General features: G+C 40.4%; 1 protein-coding gene and 1 pseudogene across 2 annotated transcripts; both read left to right on the forward strand.

The window, feature by feature from the left end:
• Positions 1 to 703: 703 nt before the first annotated feature.
• On the forward strand, positions 704 to 7,700 carry LOC147537948 (uncharacterized; annotated as a pseudogene). Its single transcript, XR_015225546.1, has 6 exons — positions 704 to 795; positions 893 to 946; positions 3,369 to 3,467; positions 4,220 to 6,476; positions 6,557 to 6,820; positions 6,914 to 7,700. The product of XR_015225546.1 is annotated as an uncharacterized LOC147537948 (transcript).
• Positions 7,701 to 7,907: 207 nt separating this feature from the next.
• Positions 7,908 to 9,053, forward strand: LOC147537949 (uncharacterized). The gene is made up of 5 exons (XM_086642886.1): positions 7,908 to 8,165; positions 8,253 to 8,459; positions 8,544 to 8,633; positions 8,725 to 8,829; positions 8,928 to 9,053. Exons 1-5 carry the CDS (start codon positions 7,908 to 7,910, stop codon positions 9,051 to 9,053), a joined length of 786 nt encoding a protein of 261 aa, XP_086499012.1.
• Positions 9,054 to 26,839: the final 17,786 nt, after the last annotated feature.

Consider the following 26,839-nt stretch of genomic DNA (forward strand, 5'->3'; position numbering starts at 1 on the left):
CAGGACACAGTAAAATCGACCCTAGTAGGGTCCCAACCAATCCAAATCCGGCCTCCCGAAACAGCCGTATAGTTATCAATCAAAGTCCAGTGGAATTAAGACTTCACTGAATACGAGTCTTATTAACCTCCTGAACATGAGTTTCTAGCAATCCACACAAACCAATTCTATTCAATCTCATAAAATCACGCACACTCTTCGTACGGAGAGCGTCATTAAGACCTCTCACGTTCCAACATGCAAGATTAATCATTTAACTATTGGGAGGTATCCTCGACCTCTATAGAAGTCTCGGTAGTGTTATCCAGTCGCATACTAGTCAAATCGGGATTGGTTGCCTCATGTGTGTCATGTAAAGTGGGACTAGTTCACTACAAAAATCCAGAGTTTTCATACCGACTTATTGTAACGGCCCCCGTGGACGCCGTTACAACAAGAATTTTTTATAACGGCTCTCTCCAGTAAAGCCGTTACAACTAACACAAAAAATTGGCGCCACTTCACGCGCCTATAATTGGTGTTTTATAACGGCTTTTATTTTTCAAACGCCGTTACAAAAGCCGAAATAATGGCGCTAGAGTTGGCGCTGGTGGCAAAACAGTTGTAGCGGCCCCTGGCCGTTACAAGAGGTGCCTATTATAACGGCTATTTTGCGTAGGGCCATTATAAATGTGAAACACCTAAATTATTTCGTTTTAGCCTGCAACTCTTTCATCTTCTCTCTCTAACCGTGAAGGCGAAATCTGTGAAGGTGAAATCTCGGTCTCCCTCTCTTGTAGTAAGGGTTCTATCCTGGTAAGATCTCTTTCTTCTCTCATCTTCTCCTAGTTAGGGTTCTAACCGTGAAGGCGAAATCTGGAGTTGAGAAGAAATTCTTATCTCGATCTAGCAGTTAGGGTTCCAGGGAAAAGGGGCGAAAGGTCGATCTCTCGTTTTTCTTGAGCTGGTATCCAGGTTTAGTTTGATTTTTACCTAATGTTAACTTGATTTTAGTTTGATTACTACCCAATCTTGATTTTAGTTTGATTTTAGTTTGATTATAAATCTGAAATCTTATGTGATGTTACCATAATGGGGTTTAAATTACTGTTTACTTGATTTTAGTTTGATTTTAGTTTGATTTTTACCTAATGTTAACTTGATTTTAGTTTGATTATAAATCTGAAATCTTGGTTTTAGTATGATTACTCTCTCGCTCATATAGAAGGCACAATCCTAAACTTAGAAAGCACAACTTCCCCTTTACATATATCCTCGAATCAGATAAGTACATCTAAAATCTGGTGTTCTTTCCCTTGGTACCTATTTTCTCCTTCTCTTAATCCATGCAATTTAATTTTGATAAGTAAATATTTAATACCATATCTTATTGATATTGATATTGATATTGATATTGTTAGTAGTAATAGTAATAGCTTCATGGATGAAGATTGGTTGGTAACCGAAGTAGTGAGCAGACTCCCTGTTAAAACCCTTTTCACTTTTAAGACTGTTTCCAAGAATTGGCTTTCCTTAATTGAATCACACATGGCTTTTACGAAAACACGCCTTCCTTGTCGACTATTTATCGTTCATCCTCTTCCAAAAATTCAGGAAGAGAAAAATGTAGATGCTTTCTTGAACGAGTTAGACACTTGGCCTTATATCGAATACTTCATCACTTGTGATGTTTACTTTGAAGATAAACAACTAGTAGTTGATACGATACGAGAGGTTGATTCTTCATCAAATTGGTGCAATATGATTTCGAAACCTGCACATGGTTTCATATGCTTCATTGACTCCAACCTTGAACATACTGTTCGTATATGCAATGTCAGTACCGGAGAATTATCACCTTGAATTGGAACAAAACCTTGTATGCTTTATAAAGATAAGAATGGAAAACCTTATCCTAGTTTATTTTTCGAGATTGTATCATCCGCCTACGGATTTGGTTTTGTTACTTGTAGTAGTGCTACTACTGGTAGCTGAACCACCATCATCGGCAACAGCACCGATACTGCTACAACCACCTCTGCTGGTGGTGGTGTTACTACTAGTAATGTTGTTGTTGTTAGTATTAGGGGGAATGGGTGGGTGTGTGTCATGATTGTAATAAATGAGTCAGTTTGGGATTGGTTTATACCGTCTATGCGACTGCCATTGATCCCAAAAGAGGTAGTTTGGGACGATTGCCCCACTGGCAATAGGGTTCATAGTCGGAGCAAACATACTCGCCGGTGGCCCATTTGACGGAGCTTCGATGAATCCGGTAAAGAGCATTTGGGCCAGCCTTGGTAGGTTGGAGGTGGAGACACCATTGGGTTTACTGGGTAGGACTATTTGTGGGGGCTGGACTTGCAGGTTTGATATATGAGTTTATAATAATACCAACTGAGATGACTCCTCCAAGAACTCACCAGCCTTTGGGACCTGAAGATTACTAGTTGGGTATTTAGGTGCATGTGAATGTTCATAGTGTTGTATTGTATTTGTCTGTGCTGTGGTTGTCTATTAGGGTTTACATAAAGTTGGGTTTGTTGTATTTCTGTTGTTTTTGTAAGTTTTTTAATAATAAATATGCTTTCATCTTCTTCTATTCCTTGCTTTTGATCTGTTTTCTTTCATCCAATTTATTTGTGAGCCATGAGTTTTTGCCTTCTTTTATTTATCTATAATAGAGAGACTAGAAATTGGAGTTGGAAGTTAATTTCATGCAAATTTTCATGATTCATCATATTCTCATGGTTAGCTAGCTCCTTTGATCCACACACTTATCTCACTTCTAAGTTACAGTTGAACCACAAGTATTTCACCCTAACTTCATTATCAATAACCCATTATTCCCTATATAACCATTGTTTTCTTACCCTTTATCTTTTTCACCCTAATCCCAATGATTCTGACTCATTTATTACACACAATATTGAATTGATTGTAGTGCATATATGAAGAGAAGGAAATTTAGTTATATATGGGTGATTAGTCCAACAGTTACCAGAAATCTGTGAACCTAGAATAGAAAAATGAGGATAGACTTGAATTAAGGACGGTATAAATATGTTGTTGTACTATAAATATGCTGGGCTATAAATATTTTGTTGTAATGAATAATGTTATCCGCTTGTTGGTTCAACTTATACGTCGACCCATGCTCGTGAACTACGAGGAGTTTTTCTACCAAATGTCTCATGCTAATTTCACTTTCAAGTGCTGCTTTGCTACTTTAATTTTGCATTTTAATGATCTGACTCAAGTTGTTTTCAGAATGCTTTTGACTCGTATGCTTGATCCAACAAAAACTAGGACTAGTCTAGTAGTGTATTTTAGATAAGGAAATGACCAACCCTGATTTTTCTAAAATTCTCATTCTCCATCTCTAGCAGTTGCTAATAGCAAGTCGAAGGAAACTCGGTGGCGACAGCGATAAACCGGAGAAGCTTTTATACACGGATTTGGCTGTGAATCTCAACTCTCCGAACCAGGTTCGGTCTAAATCTCTCAAAACTCAAATTAGTTGTCTTTGTTGTTTATGGTTCTAAATCTCTCAAAACTCAAATTAGTTGTCTTTTATACACGGATATGACAGTTTTCACTTGAAATTCGTGAGAAACTAATATATTAAACTCACACTTACAAATGTACAATAAATGGACATACACAATTATAAATTTCTTGAATGCTGTATGTAGTTCCTAATCTTTCAACATTTTCAATGCAGTTTAACTATTCTACCACTTGAGCTCATATCATCGCAAAATGTTATACTCTTACTTAGGCCTGAATGCTAATGTCAAGTAACTCATTTTTGATGAAATAGGGTGCATGCTATATAGCATACAAAGCACCAAAATTAGTTCACTTTAGACACCTAAATATGTGTATTGCATTAGAGAGAAGGGAGGACTAATTGAACATCAAGGATCCACCTTCCACACCCTTTGTGTGCGATTACATCAACAGACAAAAGACCCAAACAAGTAGTAATCATATCTCACAATATTGTGTTGATAATGTGTCCCTTTTCAATTCCTCTCCTTATGAAAAGTTTACAAGCATCTATAGTTGTTACTTCTTAATACATTGATATGTTTAAACATTGAGTTTAAATTTTAGTTTGATTAGCTTCAGTTTTTGTCCTTAGTATGTTTTACCTATCATCTTAGAATTTTAAGCTTTTAACTATGTAACTATACCTTTCATGAACTCTTTTATATCTTTATTACTTTGATGGAAGTTAAATATCATGGACAAATCTTGGATGATTCATGATGATAGGCGTTCAAAGAAGTTTGCAGATGGTGTAAATGCGTTTTTGGATTTTGCGTTTACTCACGGTCCTGTTATGGGCGGTGATCAAATTAAGTGTCCATGTGGGAGATGTAATAACTCTAGATTCGCAGTTAGACAAAGTGTTATGGAGCATTTGTATTACCATGGGATGGCAAAACATTATAGAACTTGGTTTTTGCATGGAGAAGCTAGACCGATAATATCGAATCCTTTGCCTGCTCCAGTAGAGGTTACAAATGAAGAAGTTTGTGCTGAGGACCTTGAAAGGTTGGTGCGAGATGCTTACGGGGTTCATGACGAATCTGGATTAGATGTAGATGGTGGAACGGACGAGGTTGAAAACGAGGATCTTGAAAAGTTGTTACAACAAGCGAAGAAGTCTTTATACCCGGGTTGCGATAAGATGAGTGTGCTGTCCTTAGTTATAAAATTATGGAATATTAAAATCATGGGAGGTTGGAGTAACGCGTCTTTTGAATCAATGCTCAAGTTACTGCATGCAACTCTACCTGACGGTTGTAATCTTCCCAAAAATTTTACACAGTGCAAGAAGATCATCTCAGATTTGGGATTAGACTACATTAAAATTCATGCATGCCCGAATGACTGCATTTTGTATTACAAAGAAAATTCGGAACTACAACAATGTCCTCGATGTGGCCAGTCTAGGTATAGTAAGAAAAAGTCACCTGCAAAGATTCTTCGTTACTTTCCTTTGAAGGCAAGATTACAGAGGTTGTACACAGTACCGGAAACCGCAACCGAAATGAGATGGCACGATGAGAAACGTAGCGAAGATGGGATATTAAGGCATCCAGCAGATTCTGAAGCCTGGAAAGATTTCGATGTCAGGCACACATTCGCTGCAGACTCGAGAAATGTAAGATTGGGTTTGGCAAGTGATGGTTTTAATCCCTTCCGAACAATGAATATTTTCCACAGCACATGGCCAGTGGTACTTATTCCTTATAATTTACCACCGTGGTTGTGCATGAAACAATCTTATATGATATTGTCCATGCTTATAACTGGACCTAAAAGTCCTGGAAATAACATTGACGTGTACCTGAGGCCTTTAGTTGATGAACTGAAAGAATTGTGGGAAGAAGGGATTGACACTTATGATGCTTCCAAAAAAGAAACATTCAAAATGCATGCAAGTTTATTATGGACTATTAGTGATTATCCTGGACTTGCTATGCTATCTGGATGGTCCACAAAAGGTAAGTTGGCATGTTCAACTTGTGGCGAGGAGACAGATCATCTTAGGTTGCGTAACTGGAAGAAGGAGGTTTATATGGGGCATAGGCATTTCTTACCTGTGACACACAGATTTCGAAGAAACACGAAGGAGTTTAATGGAAAAACTGAGCGTAGAGTAGCTCCAAATCCTCCTTCGGGTCCTGACATCTTGCAAAAACTGAAAGACATACCACACGAATTTGGTAGGGAACTGGAGAGGAGTGTACGCGCTCCCAGAAAAAGAGGAAGAGATGACGAGTCCATCAAAATGCCTGGTAACTGGAGAAAACTAAGCATCTTTTATGAATTGCCGTATTGGAAAGATAATCTGCTTAAACACAATCTAGATGTTATGCACATTGAAAAGAATATCTGTGACAGTATTCTCGGTACCATTATGGATTTTGATGTAAAATCAAAGGATAATAAAAAAGCAAGATTGGATTTGAAAGATATGGGTATTAGACAAGAACTTTGGCCACAACAAGAGGAGGGATCTCGTACATGTACCCTTCCAGCCACATGTTATTCTACAGACAAAAAAGATAAAGAGTTGTTTCTCAATGTTTTGAAGAATCTTAAAACTCCGGATGGCTATGCATCAAATATTTCTACTCGTATCGATCTTAAACAACGAAAGATAATTGGTTTGAAGAGTCATGATTCTCATGTGATCATGCAACAATTGTTACCTTTGGCGATTCGAAAGGTTTTGCCAAAAAAAGTGTGCTCTATATTAATAGAGTTCAGCACGTTCTTTCGTGAGTTATGTTCAAAAGTAGGTAGTGTTGAAGATTACAAGCGATTAGAAGAAAAAATTCCACTTATTATGTGTAATTTAGAGAGGATATTTCCACCAAGTTTTTTTTCGATATAATGGTTCACTTAGCCATCCATCTGGCTTCAGAGGCAAAAGTAGGTGGACCAGTCCAATATCGATGGATGTTTCCCATTGAAAGGTATTTATTTTTCTTGTTTAATTAATTTATTTCTTAGTTACTCGTGTGTTACTTGTCTAATGAGGTACTTGTGCGATTAGGTTTTTGTATACTTTAAAGAATTACGTTCGTAATAAAGCACAACCAGAGGATTCTATTGCCGAGGGATATATTGTCGACGAGAGTGTCACGTTTATGACAAGATACATGAGTGACGTTGAAACACGCTCTAACGTAGCGCCTCGGTACACAGACGACAATCCGATTGGAACTGTTCGGAATATTAAGAACCTGGATGTTGCTGAACGTAATAAGATTCATCATTATATCTTGTCGAACGACAATGATGCCTCCGTTTATGTCAAGTAAGTATGATTTTAACTATTATGACTTCATTTATGAAAGTCTTTCTAAGTGTATTTTACTAGAGATGATGAAAATACGCAACCTCTTTGCAGTGCTCACAAAAGAGAGTTGAAGCTTCGCTATCGTAAACTAGATGATACTGCGATTCAAAGAAAACACATAGAAGAGTACGGTACTTGGTTTAAGGAACTTGTGAAAGATCTTAAAGAATCTAAACAGCCGTATCCAGAAAGACTTGACAACCTTGTCAATGGCATACACCCACGTGCCGTAAAATTGTCAGGTTATACAATTAATGGATACAATTTCAAAACTGTTGCAAACGAGAGAGACGCTAAAACGCAGAATTATGGTGTTGCGGTCGATGCAAATCAACCTTGTGGCTCAAGTGCAAGAGATTCAAATCCGGTTGATGCAATATTAACATATTATGGACGTGTCACGGAGATACTTGAAATCACGTATGGACCAGGATGTGAATTTGTAATATTCAAGTGTGATTGGGTTGATGTATCTGCAAGGAAACAAACAAAGGAAGAAGAGGTGTAAAGATCGATGATTTAGGTTTTACACTTGTTAATTTCAATCGTATTATGCCAACACAAAGTGACGAGCCTTATGTGTTGGCGTCTCAAGTTAGGCAAGTTTTTTATGTTGAAGATCTAACTGAACCTGATTGGCATGTTGTGGTGCACAATAGACCTAGAGATATTTACGACATGAATATCCCTATACCAGATACCGAGCAAATTCTTGCACCTGCATGCCACGATGCTAGTGATGAAGAAATCGAATACATTAACAAAGATGTAAACGACGTAACATGTGATGGAGATAACTAATAGATTCAAAGGATCGTCTGGAAATGCGTGACCAAACATGGAGAATTTGAAGAGTTTTGGTTTTGTTCTTTTTTTTCCTTTAATGATGAGTTTAATCACAATCTGTATGGTTTTTGATAAATTAATGAATGAATGAATGTTTAGTTTCCGCGATTGTATTTTTCTTTCAATTTTGGTTCAATTAGATGGGATAATTAGATATTTTTAGATACAGTTACAAGTGAACTGACCAATTTTGTACAGGATGTCTGATAGAGGAACTACTCAACCTTCTAAGAAGGGGAGGGGACGAGATTTATTAAAATTCCTGAAAGATCTGGATCACGGCGAGAAATACACAGTTGAATGGGATGATAGCTTTCGACCTGTTGGAAAGATTGTCGGGTTCTTAGCGACTTATATATCTTCATTTGTTAGAGATCCAGTTCGATTCCCTCTGATTCATGATAAATGGGAAAAAATGGAATCTGCTGCCATCAATGACACAATTACAGACTTGAGGGTAAATATTTCCTACATTTTCATTATAGTATAGTATTTTTTTTATTTATTTCATATATAATTATTTTACCATGTTATTTTCTTAAAGGTGTATTTTGATTTCCCTGAGAATGACGAAGTTATAAAATGGATTAAGAAGGAACTCAAAGAAAGATGGAGAACTTGGAAAGCAAGAGTTAAGAGAGAATATTTTACACCTCACCTTCCTAATATAGCTGAGTGCAGAGCAAATATCCCTCCTGGCGTTGACCCTACCGATTGGTTTGGCTTAATTCGATATTGGTGTAGGGATGACGTAATGGTAAATATGTCTTTCCTTTAATAGCTACACTGAGTTTACTTCATAGGTACTAACAATGTACCATCTTCCGATATACAGAAGGTAGTTGAGACCAACAAGAAAAACAAAGCTATGACAAAACATCCTTATGTTGGAGGGCGTCAATCTATGGCCCAAATTGGGCATGCGGTAAAATTTTCAATTTCTTTTACAATTTTTGGTTCAATTCAGTTGGTTTTGTTTGCAATTGATAATTGTCATTTACTTTGTATATTTGCAGTATAAAAATAAGTATGGCACTCAACCTAGTCAATTTTGTATGCTCCACAAGACTAGATTAAGAGCGGATGGAACTTGCGTTAACCAAGAGACAGCAGATTTAATTGTAAAGTTTTAATTAAAATCAATTAAATTTTATTTTGTTCATATAATGTGTAAGAACTCAATCTTATATAGGTAATCAAGCGCATGTAATGTTAACAGGAGCTGATGGAGGAAGATCAGGAGAGGCGACGAAGCGAGAGCTCGAGCGAGTTTGTCGACGCCCCTGGTCCATATGATGTTTTCGGAAGTCATATGCCACCAGAGTCACGTGGCGAATCCGAATGATGCCCTTTGTCACACCTACGGATGCAGGTTTTAGAAATTCAAGCTCGGGTGGTGTTTCAGGTCTTCGAAAAGAAAATGACAAGCTGAGAAAGGAATTGGCTGAACAGCGTGAAATACAAGAGAGACAAGGAAGAGATATGGCTGCACTTATGGCACTCATTCAGCAGCAACAACGACCACCATCAACTTCAGAATCTTCACAACAACTCTGTAAGCATGTTTTCTTCTTCATATTTCATCTTGTTCAATTCCTCAACCATCTTGTTGTAGTCCTTAATTTGTGAATACGTGGTTTAGGCAAGTTTTATAAACAACTTTTCTGGTATTACAGAAGCGGTGACTATTGAAGGAGCATGCAACTTTTTGATCAATGTTTTTGGAGGTTTGGTCTCTCCTTCATGGTTTCCCATATATGTGTACTGTTTTTTGAATTTGTTTTGATGACCATCTGAATTTGGCATGTAAACTACTAAGTCAAGGTTGTGTGATTCCGATGTTAACAAGATTCCATTTGCATCTGAATTTTCCATGTAAACTACTAAGTTTAGCTCTCTAACCCCATCATCACTCTACTAACACTACCCACTCTAATTCAGTTAAGTCATAACACCAACACATTAGAATTTTCTTCACTTTTGCATCTGTTTTATGCTATGTTTTGTTGTATTTCATAGGGAAAATGTGATCGAGAAAGGCAAACTCTTTAGCGTAAAACCCTTATAGTGAGTGTGTATATGCAAGAGTACTTCTTAGTATTTTTATGAATTATCATTTCCATGCCTACAGGTTTTATGCTTACATTTGCTTTGATGACCATTTGAATTTGACATGTAAACTAGTAAGTCTAGGTTGTGTGATTCCGATGTCAACAAGATTCCATTTGCATTTGAATTTGGCATGTAAACTACTAAGTCTAGCTTTTTAACCCCATCATCACTCTTTTAACACTACCCACTCACTAGAACCAACTGTAATCATATTGTAATTTGTTACTTGTTTGTGCTTAAATTGGTTGTTTCTGAAGAATTCTCTACTGATATCTCTGTTTCTGAAGAATTCTTAATGTCATGTTAAATGCGCTAATGTGTATATATTCATCGTTTTGGCAGGGTTTTTAAAGTTTTGCGCAATGATGAATCCACACCGATTAGAGATTTTGCTTGAACTCTCATTGCGTATGAAATCTATCATCACCTAGTACCTACTTGTTATCTCTATTTCGTAAGTAGTTGAAATGCATTTAGGGAGCTGAACCGTTAGTTTAGTTTATGATTTTTACTCAGATAAACAACTATCGACATCTTGTGAAACATATTGACATTATAAAGTAGTTTACTAGTTAATTCATCATCTTTTCTATATATTTTCATCTTGTGTAGCTTAAGTTCTATATTGTGTTTGGGTTGAATGTTTAAAGGTTTTGTGTGGTTGGGTTGAATGTTTATGGCTTTGAAACAGGGAAATGTACAGCAAGTAAAAGCAGCAAAATAGTGCTGCTGGTTTTCACATTTTGCTGCAGCTTTTTTTTTTCTTAAAAACAAACATTTGCAACGGCTCAAAGCCGTTACAACAATTTATTTGTAACGGCTGGTCATCCCTCACGGCCGTTACAAATTGACTCCCGCTAACAATTCCCGCGCACTCAGTTATAACGGCTTAAAAGAGCACAGCCGTTACAATAAAACTAGTTGTAACGGCTTCTGCTCGTTACATTTTTTATTGCCACGTCACTTATTGTAACGGCCTAGGCATAAATAGTAACGGCCCGAGGCCGTTACCACTACACTTTTTGTAACGGTTTTTCCCTTGTTGTAACGGCTTAAAGCCGTTACAACTAGTCCGTATTTTTGTAGTGGTTCCCTCATGGTGGGAACGGTCATTTGCAGGTAACCTCCCCTCCGGCTCACCCTCATGTGCATCAATGTCTAAATTTCCAGAAGTGGAAAGAGCCGAGAAAGAATTACCTTCATTGTAACTATTTGGGCCTAATTTGTCGTATGTTGTTGTTGCCTTCTTTGCCATCTTCCTTGGTTGTTGATCAAGCTTTTCTGGTTGTTCTCCACCGGGATAGAGCTTGCTGCCCTTAGATTTAACCACCGACCATCCTTCATTGTTATTTCTGTTATCCTCACGTGTTTGCTGAATTTCTCGAGCTGGGACCATTGTCGGACGTTTCCTCCCACCATTTTGACCACCCGAACCAAACCCCTTACTAGATTTAAAGTTCGTTTGCTTCCCATTAAACTTTCTCGTTTGATTTGTTGTTACCGTACCTTGCTGGTTCGCCCGAGCCTTAGGGTTACCATCTGGTACTCTGTCTTCTCTAAGTTGCTGGTTTTTGACGACTTGGCCTGTAACATTTTCAGCAAGTTTTGGTCGCTTAGGACACGTCGAGTCATCATGCCCAAACACATGACACATCATACACTTGCTGGGTTTCCATGAAATTCTACTTGCACCTTTACTATATGATCTGAAGTACCATCCTTAACTCGAACTTCAATCTCATCAGGTAAACCCCTATCCACTTGAACTTCAACACACACCCGTGCAAAGGCCATTCGCTCCTTGGATTCCGTACGACTATCTTGCATAAGAGGAATACCCAACACACTAGCAATGTGTGAAATTCCTTTTGAATTCCAGAATAGAAGAGGAATATTTCTCAAGCTAACCCATATGGGTATCGTCTTCATTTCTTGGAGTTCCTGTTCAATGTGAAGCTTCCATGGCCTTACTATAAAGACCCGACCAGCGATAAAGATAGTTTCGTGTTCCAATGCTCGTTTCCTGTCTTCTAAAGATGAGAACTTAATGACATAAGCTGAACTCCCATGTACTGTGAGTGTCATCTCACCCTTCGTTGCCATTGTTTCACCAAGACACTCTGTACCAAACCAAATCCCATTCTCTCGCCAACGAAACTACCAATGAGTATGTTTTTTTTTATAATGATAAGTGGGAGAAGCCCGAACCGAGTACAATGAAATAGAAAATAAAAAAAAACAGCAAAGAGATCAAAATTACATCATTTCATTAGCCCCACCCTTTCCTCATTCTCACTGTTTCTATAGAGTACGCATTAACGATATTGACTAATTCCGCTGGAAGTTGACTAATATTCAAGTGAGTCATCCCCAGTCCGAGCTTCATCTTCGACAAGAAATCTGCAGCCTGATTGGCTTCTCTATAGACATGAAAAACTCGAAAACTCATAAATTGACTTCGAAGCCTCTGAACTCTCTTCCACAAACGCCTCGCCCTCCATGGTAATTTCTGATGTGGTTTTGCAAGAAGTAACTTTATATTCATCGAGTCAAGACCAACTTCAACTTCCTGCAATCCGGCACTAAGTGCTAACTCCAAGCCCAACTCAACACCCTGTAGCTCATGTATGAAAATAGTCTGTTCGTCAACCTGACCTGTGGCTGCTCTCACAACAGTCCCCTCCGAGTCTCGAATAATGGCTCCATACCCCGCCCCCACCTCGTTCAATGCACCATCCGTATTAATCATATATCTCCCTACCGTCGGCCGAGTCCATTTGCATGAAGTGTAAACCGGCTTTTGGAGAGAGATAGTAAGATTCTAGCGATCGATGGTTCTCCGATTCTCCTCCGTATCTTCAAACCGTTTGGTAACGGTATTTAGCTTGATCCTCACTTCATCACAAATAGTGTGTATAATCAACCCCAGTGACATGACATTACTTCTAAATACCCTATTATTCCGCTCCTTCCAAATATGATAAACATAGGCACTTAGAAGCAAACGGCCCACTCGGGCAGCGATAGAAAGCCCACCAAAGTGATTGATACACCACTGTAGCTCCCCTTCCCAATCTGCAGCACTTACTCTCTGGAATCCCATCTTGAGTAATAACGATTCCCACATAATCTTGTGACTGAACACTCAAAGAATAGGTGGAAAACCGTTTCTTCATCTCCCCCACAGTATACACAAGTAGTGTCTATAGCCATACCCCAACTAGCCAAAAGCGATCCGGTTTTGAGGCGTTGTCGGAAGGCAAGCCACGTGATGAAGCAATGTTTGGGTATACCACCCAGTGACCATACTAATGAAGTCCAGCTCAATCGAGTTCCTCTAGGTCGAATAGCTTCATACGTCTCTTTGAGAGTAAACTCTCCATTCTGGCTAGGCGTCCAGATCACCTCATCTCTTAGAGTACTATCTACCACCACCTCTCTAGCCTCGACCTCAATAGTCCCTAACATAGCTGCCACATGCGTAGGGAAAGCCCAGCCTGACTGCCCGATAAACTAAGAAACCCGAGCATCTAAATGAAGGTGAGAATCATATCTATGTGCCTCCTCAAAAGCATGAAATAGAAGACCACGAGGATGCCATAAATAAGTCCAGAATTTGGTTCATGACCATCCCCCAAAGAAGTGCAAATGAGTCGATGAGCTATCGGTCTACTGGCTAGAATCCGACGCCAACACCAAGAACTTCTACTCGAAGCCGATAAAGTCCAGAAGTGTTGATCTTTGATGAGATTATGTCTCACCCAATCAGCCTAAAAAGTCGTCTTACCACTAACCAGATCCCATATATGGCGAAGGTTAGACGCCTCAAACAACACCTCGACATTACGAAGTCCGAGGCCCCCTTCACCAGTTGGGTAACAAAGGCTTTCCCAGCCAATATGAGCTCTTTTACACCACATATCAGCACCTGACCAGAGGAACTTACTAAAGATGGAGTTGATGTCGTTCCTAACCCTTTTAGGAATAACAAACACCTTTGCCCAATATAGTAACATGCTGTTCAAAACCACCTTAATGAGAAGAACACGCCCCGCAAACGATAATAAGCGACTCTTCCAAGATTGAATTCGTCTCTTGATTTTATCGATTAGCGGGATGCAATGACTATAGGTAAGACGAGACGATATAAGAGGTAATCCCAAGTACCGAATAGGCAGAGAACCGGTACCGAATTCCAGGATGGTGGTGGTATCACTCTGACCTTGAGCCGAAAGACCAACAAAGAAGATGGTACTCTTGAGCACGTTGGCCTGCAACTCCGTCGCCCGATGATAACCAGTTAGCACACCTTTTAGAGATTGAGCTGAACTCATGTCTCCTCGAAAGAAGACCATGAGGTCATCGGCAAAACCAAGATGAGTAACCTTCGGGACTAGACACTGGGGGTGTAGCAGAAACCAACCTGCTATTTCCTCTCGATCAATGAGGACCGCGAAAACCTCCATCATTAAAACAAACAAATATGGGGATATCGGACAACCTTGCCGTAAACCCCGTTTCCCATCAAAGTAACCATGGGCTTCACCGTTGACCAGAATAGAGAACTTGGACGTAGTAACACAAGCCCGTATCCGTTCCATAAATATGCTTGGAACATGGAACTTACCAAGGACCAAGAATAGTGAAGACCAACGGACTGTGTCATACGCCTTCTTAAGGTCACTCTTAACCGTACACCGAGCTGGACCAGTAGGTCGATGGTAATTCCGGACAATCTCATGGGCCAGCATGATATTGTCTTGGATAGTACGTCCAGAGATAAAAGCTGACTGGTTTGGACTAATCATCGAATAAATAACTCCCTTCAGCCGTATAGTAAGAATCTTGGTAATGCATTTATACAACACATTACAACAAGATATCGGTTTGAAATCTGACACTGAAGAAGCATTATCTATTTTAGGAATAAGAGTCACAAAAGTAGAGTTTACCTCTTTGAGAAGTTTTCCTGAGCTGAAGAACCTCTGGATAGCTTCCACAAAATCATCTCCCACGATGTCCCAACACGCCTTAAAAAAATGGGAAGAGAACCCATCCGGCCCCGGCGATCGATCAGAACCAATAGTTTGCAAGGCAGCATATATTTCATCTCTGGTCACCCTCATAATGAGAAGAGCCCCTTCAGCTTCCGTCAGCGGGTGTGAGAACTCCACATTAGACATGTGATCTAATGCTTCATTATCCTCATCCTCTCGACCGAATAAGTCCCGATAGAAATCCACACACATATTAGCTATTTCCACTGGATCCTCAGCCACCGAACCATCCTCTCTGGTGAGTCGAGTGATAGCGTTCCGAGACTTCCGCTCTTTAATAGAGTTGTAGAAATGAGCTGTATTGCTGTTATCGAGAGTGAGCCAGTCAACTTTAGCTCGTTGTCGGAGCATTGCTGTTTCAGCCCGTACAACGTTACTATAGTTTTCATTAGCTACTCTCTCTTGCCTCCGTAAAACTGGATTTGCTGGATCTCCCTGCAATCGAACCTGCACTGAATGTAAAAAATTCCGGTTAATGGTTACCTGGTTCGTCACCTACCCCATTGAACCGATCTTTCTTCTATTCATTTAATCGAGCCTTCAAAGCTTTGAGTTTTGTCACCATACGAAACATCGGACTACCCCGTACTGACACCGAAACGTGGGATCCTCTGTCCAAGCGTTGAAGAACCGAAACGGAGTACGCCGGTTTTATGTTGGGTGCAGCAAGCGGAATAATAATAGGAGAGTGATCTGAATCCCCAGGCGGTGGAAAATCTGCTTTAGCTAGAGGAAAGCAGTTCAACCAACCACTATTAATAAGAGCCCGATCAATGTTGGAACTGACATTAGCAACTCCCATCTGCCTGTTAGACCATGTATAGAAACAACCTGTAAACGGGCAATCAAACAGTCCCAAACTGGTAACACAGTCAAACATCTCATTGGAGCCTTGAGATGGTGAGCTATTACCGCCTCTCTTCTCATTGGCGAGCATAGTGGTGTTAAAGTCACCTAGCACTAGCCACGGAGCCTCAGAACCCATCATAAGAAACTCAAGGTCCCTCCAAAGCTCCCGGCGATGAACAGTACTATTACTTTCATACACCACTGCCATAAGAAAACCCGAACCATCTGGAAACCGAACACCACCTGTAATAACTTGCCCTCCAACATGGGACACGGTGAAATCAACCCTACTCGGATCCCATCCAATCCAAATCCTTCCACCCGGAACAGCCACATAATTATCAATAAAAGTCCAGCTAGAGTTAAGACTTCGCTGAATGCGAATCTTATTACGCTCCTGGACATGAGTTTCTAGAAGTCCACACAAACTAATTCTATTCAATCTCACCAAATCTCTCACACTTTTCGTACGGAGAGCGTCATTAAGACCTCTCACGTTCCAGCATGCTATATTAATCATTTAACTATTGGGGTAATGTTTCGACCCCCTCAGAGGTCTCCGGATGACTCTCCATTCTCAAAATTTCTGATGGTGTTGTCCGTGAACTAAGCATTAATTGGTTTCCTTCCTCATGATAATTATGGTCCTTACCCGATGCCTCCTCTTCTAGCATTCGGTCGGGACCCTCAGAGCCCACCACATCAAAACCGAGAAAGGGTTACCTGAATTGAGTTCGCTCGAATGTGGTGGAGGGTTCCTTTGCGCCTGTTTTCCTATGAGTAAAGGGGTTCTTTTTGCTATCTTCCGACTTGATTGGTCACGTACGTCATTGTTTCCCATTCCAACATTGAAATGATTACCTTTAGAAGCCACCACCGACCATCTTTCTCCCGCTTCACCTTCACTCTCTGAGTTTCTGGATAGGTTGTCTCGATTAATTACTACTGCATGTCTCTTTTTGCTGCCTTGTTGTCGGTTACTTCCTGGTCCTCTACCAGCTTGCTGCACTGGGTACTTGCCTTTTACATTCCTGTGTTGCTGGTTTGTAATATTGCCTTGATGCTCTCGGTTGCTCGTGTGTTTCATTTCTTCTCTTCGATCCACGTTGCCCTGATTAGGAACTTGATTAACATGCTTAACACTCATTGGGTTTTGCTGCTGTGCGGGACACCCCTCTTGGTTATGCCCGAAAACTTGACAACTCTCACATCTGTCCGGTTTCCATGTGTATTCTACCTGCACCTTTACCATGTCTTCATCTAAACCATCTCTAACCCGAAGTAGAATTTCATCCGGTAAACTCTTATCAGCCCTTACTTCCACACATACCCTTGCAAATGTCATACGTTCTTTAGATTTGGTGTGACTATCTTGCAAGAGGGGACAACCTAGCACACTAGCTATATAAGATATCCCAGTTGGGTTCCAAAAAATAAGTGGCACGTTCCTTAAGTTAACCCAAATCGGAATTGTTTTCATCTCCTGTAGTTCCCGTTCCACATGAAGACGCCAAGGTCTGACTATAAACAATCGTCCCACCATGAAAATATGCTCATACTCCAACGCCCGCAATCTATCTTCTTGAGAAGCAAAGGTTATAACATATGCTGATTGCCCATGATCGCTGGAATCTTACTATCTCTCTCCAAAAGCCGGTTTACACTCCATGCAAATGGACTCGGCCGACGGCAAGGAGATACATGATTAATACGGATGGTGCATTGAACGAGGTGGATGCGGGGTATGGAGCCATTATTCGAGACTCGGAGGGGACCGTTGTGAGAGCAGCCACAGGTCAGGTTGACGGACAGACTATTTTCATACATGAGCTACAGGGCGTTGAGTTGGGTTTGGAGTTAGCACTTAGTGTCGGATTGCAGGAAGTTGAACTTGGTCTTGACTCGATGAATATCAAGTTACTTCTTGCAAAACCACATCAGAAATTACCATGGAGGGCGAGGCGTTTGTGGAAGAGAGTTTAGAGGCTTCGAAGTCAATTTCGGAGTTTTCGAGTTTTTCATGTCTATAGAGAAGCCAATCAGGCTGCAGATTTCTTGTCAAAGATGAAGCTCGGACCGGGGGTGACTCACTTGAATATTAGTCAACTTCTGGTTGAATTAGTCAATATCGTTAATGCGGACTCTAGAGGGACAGTGAGAATGAGGAAAGGGTGGGGTTAATGAAATGATGTAATTTTGTTTTTTTTGCTGTCTTTTGATTTTATATTTCATTGTTCTCGGTTCGGGCATCTCCCGCTTATCATTATAAAAAAAAACTCAATCGCTCACCAATAAAGCTGCCAAGAAGGATGTTATCAAACGATTTTATCTCAGAAGTAAAGTCAGATACATTTAGATCAGCAACTAAGTTGCCTTTCCACTCGATAGGGGCAAAATACTTCAATTCAGATTGTGTAGTTTCCTTCTGTGGGCCGAACAGATCAGACCAGTTAGCGCCTCTGTGAACACCTCCAGCATGCTGTTCAGTGACGCCCAGGCCCACTGGCCCATTAGGGATAATTCTCTGAGTTGTCGGAACCCTAAGTTCTTCCTGCCGTCTCCTCTGATCAACCGGAACCTGCTGCTGATCCGACATAGACTGTTGTTGCTCTTCACTTCGAGTAGGGTTACAAAAGGGACCTGAAAACAAATTATTTCTTATGTCTTCAGCCAGATTTGAATTACCTTTAGTGGATTTAATGGCTGATCGAATGTTTCCTCTAGTTTTATTGGCAACTTCCAATGGCTGCTTTGCTTGCGCCTGAAAGGTAATACCTACTGTTTGCGTGGGAAGGTAATAACCCTTTGATTGGACTCCTAAGACCGACTGACCTGTTGCCGCTTGTTCCATATCATCTTCACTACTTGATAGTGTTACAGCTGACAAGAATCTGCCTTCTCCAACAGACTCAACGTCCTTCATGAGGACCATAAACCAAGAATGATCTCCAAACTTTTTGGAGATGCAGATCAGAACACCTAGAAGACAACCAGCAAAAAAACCCTAGAAAAAACACCACTTTCTCTCTCCTCACGTCACTTTCTCTCTCCTCACAGTTTGGTGTTGTTTACAACTTTACCAATGAGTATGTTGTCGAAGGACTGAATTTCGTTTACAAAATCTGAGGTATTCAATTCTACCATGAAACGACCTTCTAAGACAGTGGGAGGGACATAGTTCAAAGCAGCTCGAGTAGGTTTTATTTTGTTGCTGAATAGTTCTGCCCAATGAGAACGAATTGGGGCACCCCCCTCCCAGATTTCTGGAGGCATCCAGATTCATGTGATCAGTTTCACGTGAATCTGTTCTTGCAGGAACCCTAGCAGCAGCCGGAAACCTAAAATCTGGTGTTGCCGTCGCCGGTTGTTGCCTTCCTGGATCTGCTATGTTTGTGTTAACCAACTCCATTGGATTACGAAGAATACTTGAAAACATGTTGTTTCTAATAGATTCAGCGAAAGTGTTAGTACCCATCGTCTTCTTCTTGTTCGTCCCTGAACTTGTTCCAAGAGCCGTGCCTCCTTCAATATGAACAACATTCTTTGGAGTTGATTTATGGGGCTTAGAAACTCCTTTTGATAGGCTAGAAACCTGGTTTGCTGTTGCCTTGAAAATAATGGGGACAAAGACATGATCAGCCCTACCTATGCTCCGTTGTGTCTGTTTAGCCGCCATGGAAGCATCATCCTCCATTTCATCTTCTTCACCTTCACTGATGACACGGTTTCCAGTCAACAAAAACCGCCCTCTCCAATCTCTCCATCATCTCACGTCCCTAAGGTTCCTAATGCTTCTAGGGTAATTGATTTTAGGCCCATTTCTTGTTGTAATGTTATTTATAAATGCATTACAAAGATTCTCACTTTGAGGATGAAGAGGGTAATTTTTGAGTTGATCAGTTCTTGTCAGTCTGTTTTTATTGCTGAAAGAGCTATACAGGATAACATCCTTTTAGCTCATGAGCTTACCAGGAATTATCATAGGGGTAGAGGCCCTCCTAGGTGTGCTGTGAAGATTGATCTTCAGAAAGCTTATGACACAGTTGAATGGGAGGCTATTTTCAAGATTATGCAGCTTTTTGGATTTCCTATGGAGTTTGTTCATTGGGTTAGGATTTGTGTTTCTACTTCCAGGTTCTCTATTATGGTGAATGGGAGTTCTTATGGCTATTTCTTGGGGAAGAGGGGCTTGAGGCAGGGGTGTCCTATGTCTCCTTACCTTTTTGTGATGGTTATGGAGGTCCTTAATGTTTTCTTGTTGCAGAAGGTTGGGGATGGTAGTTTTCATCTACATCCTAAATGTTAAGTCCTATTATTACTCACCTTAAGTTTGCAGATGATCTTTTGGTCTTTCTCAAAGGAGATGTGGAGTCTGCTAATGCCTTGGCTGGAGCTTTGGAGAGTTTTTCCTTATGCACTGGATTAAAAGCTAATTATTTTAAGAGCTCCATTTTTGCTGGTGGTGTTGCTGTTGGTACTCTTGAGGCTATCAAGGTTGTGTTGGGATTTGATGTAGCTGCTTTGCCAAATAGATACCTTGGAGTTCCCTTGCTCTCTTCTAGATTGACCTATGCTGATTGCCAGCCCTTGCTTGATAGGGTACTTAATAAGGTACAATCTTGGAAGTCTAAATTCCTTTCATATGCTGGTAGAGTTACTCTTATTTCTTCTGTTATCAATGGCATGGTTATGTTTTGGATTAGCTCTTTTGTTCTGCCTAAGAGGGTCTTTCAAGAGCTCTCCTCTATCATTAATAACTTCCTTTGGGCTGGTACTGATTTGAAAGCTAAGAGGGCTACTGTTAGTAGGAGTGTGGTGTGTCTGCCTTATAAAGAAGGTGGCTTGAATCTTAGAGATTTATTGACTCTAAATACTGCTGCTACCTTGAGACATATATAGGAGTTGTTTATTGGTAAGGATACTTTGTGGGTTTCCTGGGGTAAAGGCCAATTTGATTTCAGGGAATGACTTTTGGGTCATGAAGGTTCCTCAGGACACTTCATGGAGTTGGAGATGTATATTGAATTGCAGAAGACAAGGTCTTAGCCTTGGCAAAGTACTTATAGGCAATGGTGAAATTACTGATTTTTGGTTTGATGTGTGGCACCCATTGGGTGTTCTTTATCCTTTCTTGGACTCTTTCTTTAGGCTTGATAGCAGGCTAAATGCTTCAGCCAAAGTTAGTGTCTGTATCTCTAATGGTGAATGGGATGTTCCTCATATGCTTCAAGGAGCCTTGCTTGAGATTTTGGATAGATTGCCTGAGGTGGGTATTCAGGCTGGTTTTGATGATGAGAGGGTGTGGACAGCAGGTCAGTCTGGCATCTTTACTCTAAAGGAAACCTATGAGGCCATTAGAAGGAAAGAAGAAGTTGTTCCTTGGTGTGATATTGTGTGGTTTTCTCATAACATACCTAGGCAAAGTTTTATTACCTGGGTAGCTATGAGAAGGGCTTTGAAGACCAAGGATAAGCTTCACAAGTGGGGAGTTATCCCTGACAATACTTGTGTATTATGTGCTTATCATGTGGAGGATGATTTCCATTTACTTTTCTCTTGTAGCTTTTCCTGTGCTATTTGGAAATCTATCTTGGGTCTTCTTGATATTTATAAGCTCTCTAGGTCTGATTGGAATCAAGAAGTGGCCTGATTGGTTAAATTTTTTATTGGAAAGGATATGGTAGCTCTAATAGGAAAGCTGGCTTTTAATGCTTATGTATATCATATCTGGATTGAGAGGAATAAAAGGATTTTCACAGGTAAAACTGAAACAGAGAGGGAAATCTTGAGGAGAATTGTTGCTGATATCAGAATGAAGTGCTCTGGGTTGAAGGTTAAAGCTAGAGATAATCAGAGAAGCAGAAGGGTTGCTCTCAATTTCAACTTGGCCTTTGAGTTTGTTGTTGTTGCAGTTACTCTATGTGAATGGAAAAAACCTGTTGTTGGGTTTATTATGCTCAATGTGGCTGGTTCTTTTTGCATGAATTCAGCAGGGTATGGTTGTGTGTTAAGAGACCATAGAGGTCAGGTACTTGCTGCTGCTGATCCTGTGTCTGTAGTGCACCATGAGTTTCAGGGGGTGGAGAGAGGGCTCCTTCTAGCTGCTAAGCATGGTTGTGATAAGCTTGTTGTTGCCATTGATTCCAAGATGGTGTATCACCTATTAACCAGAAGCAACTTAGTTCCTCCATGGAAGTCAAAGTTCCTGGTAGCTAGTATCAGAAAGTTGATGGGGCAGCTGACTTATTGTAATATTATTCATGTTTTTCGTGAGACTAACCAGCTCGCTAATTGTCCGATCCGTTATATTGAATTGTGAGAAACACATTGCATATGATGGAATGACGAGATACGTGTCTACTGCTTTTGTAGAGCTAATATTTGATGACTTTATGTTTGCAAAAAAAATAATAATAATAAGGGAAACCGATGTTAAGACTTCATAATCGTTGAGGCGTATCGCCTAAAAAGGTTTTTTTTATGAGATGCCTAAAAAGGTTGTTGAGGTAATTTGAATTCGTTCAGTCATTCCCCGTACCACCCATGAGATGAAGAAGAAAAGACGGGTGAAGTGAAAGATTAGGGAGACCATACTTATTCATGTTTTTGTCTTCTCAAATCAGCATCAAGAGGTTCAACCTGGAGTTTGGTTTGAATCTGGTCCACAATTTGTCTGGCTTGCTGAACTTGGGCACCAAACCCAGTATACTTAACCCTTTTCCAATCAATTAAAGCCTTCTTCAGGTTCTTGAGTCTGCTAACAAGCTGAAACATAGGATTACCACAAACTGGTAAACTCCAAGCCTTTTGCATAATGCCCAAGAAATCCTCATCAAGAGTCCAGGCATTAAAGAACTTGAAAGGCCTAGGACCTGTAACAACACCATCAAATAAAGAAAGAACAAAGGAAGAGTGATCAGAGACAAGGGGATTAAAAAATTCAGCTTTGGCATTGGGATACAAATTCACCCAATCAATATTAACAAGAACTCTGTCCTACTTCTCAGCAATAGCACCTTGACCAACCTGCTTATTAGACCATGTAAATTCACACCCAGAATAGGCACAATCAAACAAATTAGTCTCATGAACAAAATCTCTAAAGTCCCCAAGCCCTCCTTCTCTAACAGCAGCTCCACCCATCTTATCTTTTACCTTAAGAATGGTATTAAAATTCCCCAGAACAGTCCAAGGACCCTGAATCAAACTGGCCACCTGAGATAAAGAACTCCAAAGGACTTTCCTAACATAAACATCATTACTAGCATACACAAAACTAAGAGAAAAATACTTCCCACTTACAAAAGAAGCCTTAACACGTTGAGCATTCATATCAATGACATGAAGGTTCACCACAGAAGAATCCCAAAAAAGCCATATTCTGCCAGACCTATCCCAATCATAGTTATGCAACCACTCCCAAGTAGGAAGCAGCATTTTCCTCACCATCTCACACTTACCAAGATCAATATGGGTTTCAAAAATACCACAAATGAACAAATTGTTACTTCTAAAAAAACTAGTCACCTCTCCAGCTCTAGAGGGACAGTTCATCCCCCTCACATTCCAACCACCTATATTAATCAGTTAAAATTATGTAAAGACCCCCTCCTAGGCTTAGGGTCCTTTACCTCATTCAAAATTTTGGCCTCAAAAGCCAAAACATTATCCACAACTAAGCTAACATTAGGAATGGGCAGCTGCCCATCAGAAGTTACCTCATTAGTCACAGTACCTCCAACTGAGGAGCTACTAGCACCATCAATCACCATGGAAGGCCTACAAGGACCAAAACTCCCCTGCACTTCAAGAGAAACTTGTTTGGGTCTGAGAGCAGCCTCCTGGTCTGTCAACTTTCTCTCCACACCACCAGCAACCACTCCTCCACTTCCAATGCTGGCATTCCTACTAATAGTTTTCTTAACATTACCCCCAGCAGCTCCCTTATAACCTCCTGACTCTCTCCCTTTTCTCTTCATGCTACCCTTGTGCTTAACTTCAGTCCAGCCCTCATTAGAAACATGAAAACCCTCCATAGCCTCCCCTAAGTCAGCCCGAGAAGCCACCCCCTCCTCCAGACCAGCATCCTGGTCACTCTCCATAGGGACAAAGACAACCTGTTCAGGAACCTTTGGAGTAGCTTTAGAAGCCTTCAAACAAGACCCAGAACTATGACCCAATTCACAACAGTGTGCACAATACCTAGGCTTCCAAGAGTATTAAATAGCAATATCCAAATCCTCACCATCCACACATAATTCCAACAAATTAGGCAACTCTCTATCCATAGGAATTTCAACACAAATTCTGGCATAAGCCATTTTTAACCCAGAGAGAGTAGGCCCATCTAGAAATAAAGGCTTGCCTATAGAACTAACAATGTCTGCTAGTCCCTCCTCATGCCACAGATGGATGGGAACCCCTTTGAGTTTGATCCAAAGAGGCATTGATTTCAACTTCATCACCTCCTTCTCAAGAAAAGGGGCTCAAGGTCTAGCAATGAAGATCCTGTTAGTAACAGAGATTGGCTCATGTTCTAAGATCTTAAGCATATCCTCCTCTAGAGCAGCTCTAATAACATAAACAGAATCACCACTTAGGTTTCCAAATGCTCAACAGTGATTTTTTAACAACCATGAAAGGTAGCTTACTACCAAAAAAGTTCCCAATAATTCACTTCTTACATTCTTCAATTCGATCAGAATAATGTGAGGAAGAAATAACCGTACGACCATCTACTAACACAGAATTACGAAACTCTAAAGGTTTTCGACCAGCAAGACGATTTTTAGCAAAAAGCTTAGTCCAATCAAGAGAAGGATGAATACCTAGGTCAGGAATGGCAGAAGACTGGTTCGAAGGGAGCTCATGAGAAGAGCCATCTGCAACACCACTAGGAGGCTTAGGTGGTTGTGAAACTCTTGATGGTTGATGCAAAACCCTAGTGCCACCCCTCACAGCTACTAAATTCAACGTACCCTCAACCAAAGATTCCTGTTCTGTCGATTGTACCGATCTAACAAGACCAGCAATATCAACACCAGAAATATGGAGGGAACCCTTCATCTCTATACACCAACTGTAGCTCCAAAAAGCAAACAGTGGTGAAGAGATTGTTGAAAACTAGAGAAAAGGAACTGAAATCCAAGAAGAAAGGAGAAAACGTCGATCAAAATAGGTTTGTCGGCCAAAAAGAGACACCAGCAACCACTGCCGGAAAAAGAGACCACCGCCGCCAAAATCGCACCTCCCGGGACTTTCTCTCTCTTCTAATTAACTATCAGATGAGTTGCTTGTGTATTTTCATTGAGCGATGGCTTGCAGAGTTGCACTGACTTCCGGAAGAGTTGGGGTCTGAAGCAGTGCAAAGCTGGCTTGCAGAGTTGGGTCGACTTTCAGAAAGAGTTAGGGTCTGAAGCTGATGCGGGAGCGTCGGAGCTAGATCAACCCGAGCTGACCCAAACAGCTCTGGATCACGAAACAGGTCTGGAACAAGCAGCGCTGGGATACGACGGTATTCCTACCCGGGGTCCGAGCGTTACTTTACTGAAGTTGGACTAATCAACTAGATAATTATGGTCTTTAAAGAAGTTTCTCGCCGACTTGAAGAGTCATTCTCATTTTAGTAACTTGCATTAAATCTAGTCTAGTCTTTCTACTTTCATGCATTTAAACTAAGAAAGTTTCCAATGTAACTAGATTCTATGCATTTAGTCTAACTTTTATTTCCCCATTTAATGTATTCTCCTCTATATAATGTGGCTTATTATGAATGGAAAAATCAGAGAATATTGAATTGGCAATTATAGAGTCTTTGTGACTTTGGATCTGTTTAGATCAACTCCTTTATCCTCTGGTTTTGGAAGAGCCATTGGTGGTGGATTTCGAACGTCTTTATCATCTGGTGGTGGCAACTTTATCCAGGTGTGGTGTTAGCTCAACCGATTTCCTTATCACTTTGTGGTGGCAACTTTTTCAAAGTGTGGTGATCCGGATCTTCCTAGTTACTCTGTTACGATTTTACATTCACTCCGGACTCACGCTTCTGGGAAAACGCATCAAGTTAACTCAGGTTGGTGGAGTGAAATTATAAGCTTCTGAGGATTGACTCTATTATAATTTAAGTGGTATCAAGTGAAGTTATAAATCCCCTGTTTTGATAATATGGAATTTCCAAGAGGATTGACTCTCGACCAAGCCTACGCTGAGCGTATTGGTAGAGATTGGAGGAAATGAGGCAGCAAATGCAACAAATGGTTCAGGCTTTTAATGGCATGAATGTGCAAGCGCAGCCAAGAAGACAAAGAGTTGGAGATAACCCTTCATCTTCTGATGAAGACGGACGTATTTCTCTTAGTTCTAATGATGATAATAGTGTTAGTTCTAGATGTGGGAGAAGAAGAGATACTCGACCACATCAACAACACACTCGGGAAGAAGAATTCAAAGTTGATTTTCTAGATTTTGAAGGTAATCTAAATCCAGATGACTTTCTAGATTGGTTAAGATCAATGGAACGTGCATTTGAATATAATATTTATGATGATGAGAAGAAGTATAAAATAGCAACCTTAAGGCTCAAGGGGTATGCTAGCCTTTGGTGGGATATTCTTAAGTCGCAACGTTTAAGAGAAGGCAAGACTAGAATCAGGTCTTGGGAAAAGCTAAAACGACTTATGAAGAACAGATTTTTACCCGATGATTACAAACAAGATTTGTACCTAAAGCTTACACACTTGCAGCAAGAGAAAAAGACAGCATAAGAGTATACAAGGGAGTTTGATCTTCTGCAATTACGTTGTGATATTCAAGAACCACAAGAGAGGACTATTGTACGCTTTGTACATGGTTTGAATGTTGAAATTTGAACCAAGGTAGAGTTGCAGCCTTTCTGGACTCTTGATGACGTAAAGAAGCTTGCTATCAAGGTGAAGAAGCAGATCAAAACAAGCAAGAAGCCATATAACAGACCCTACAATCAAGTTTCTTCTTTGATTCTAAAAGGAGTTATGAAGAGTGATGTTAGTAGCAGCACCAAAAAGCCAGAAATTCAGAATTGAGCAAAACCTATAGACTTGAATTTGAAGAAGAAGTGCTTTAAATGTCAAGGATT

The sequence above is a fragment of the Eschscholzia californica genome, unplaced genomic scaffold (genome assembly GCF_041429995.1).
Source record: "Eschscholzia californica isolate CP2 unplaced genomic scaffold, dmEscCali1.0.p SCAF_5, whole genome shotgun sequence".
Lineage (NCBI taxonomy): Eukaryota > Viridiplantae > Streptophyta > Magnoliopsida > Ranunculales > Papaveraceae > Eschscholzia > Eschscholzia californica.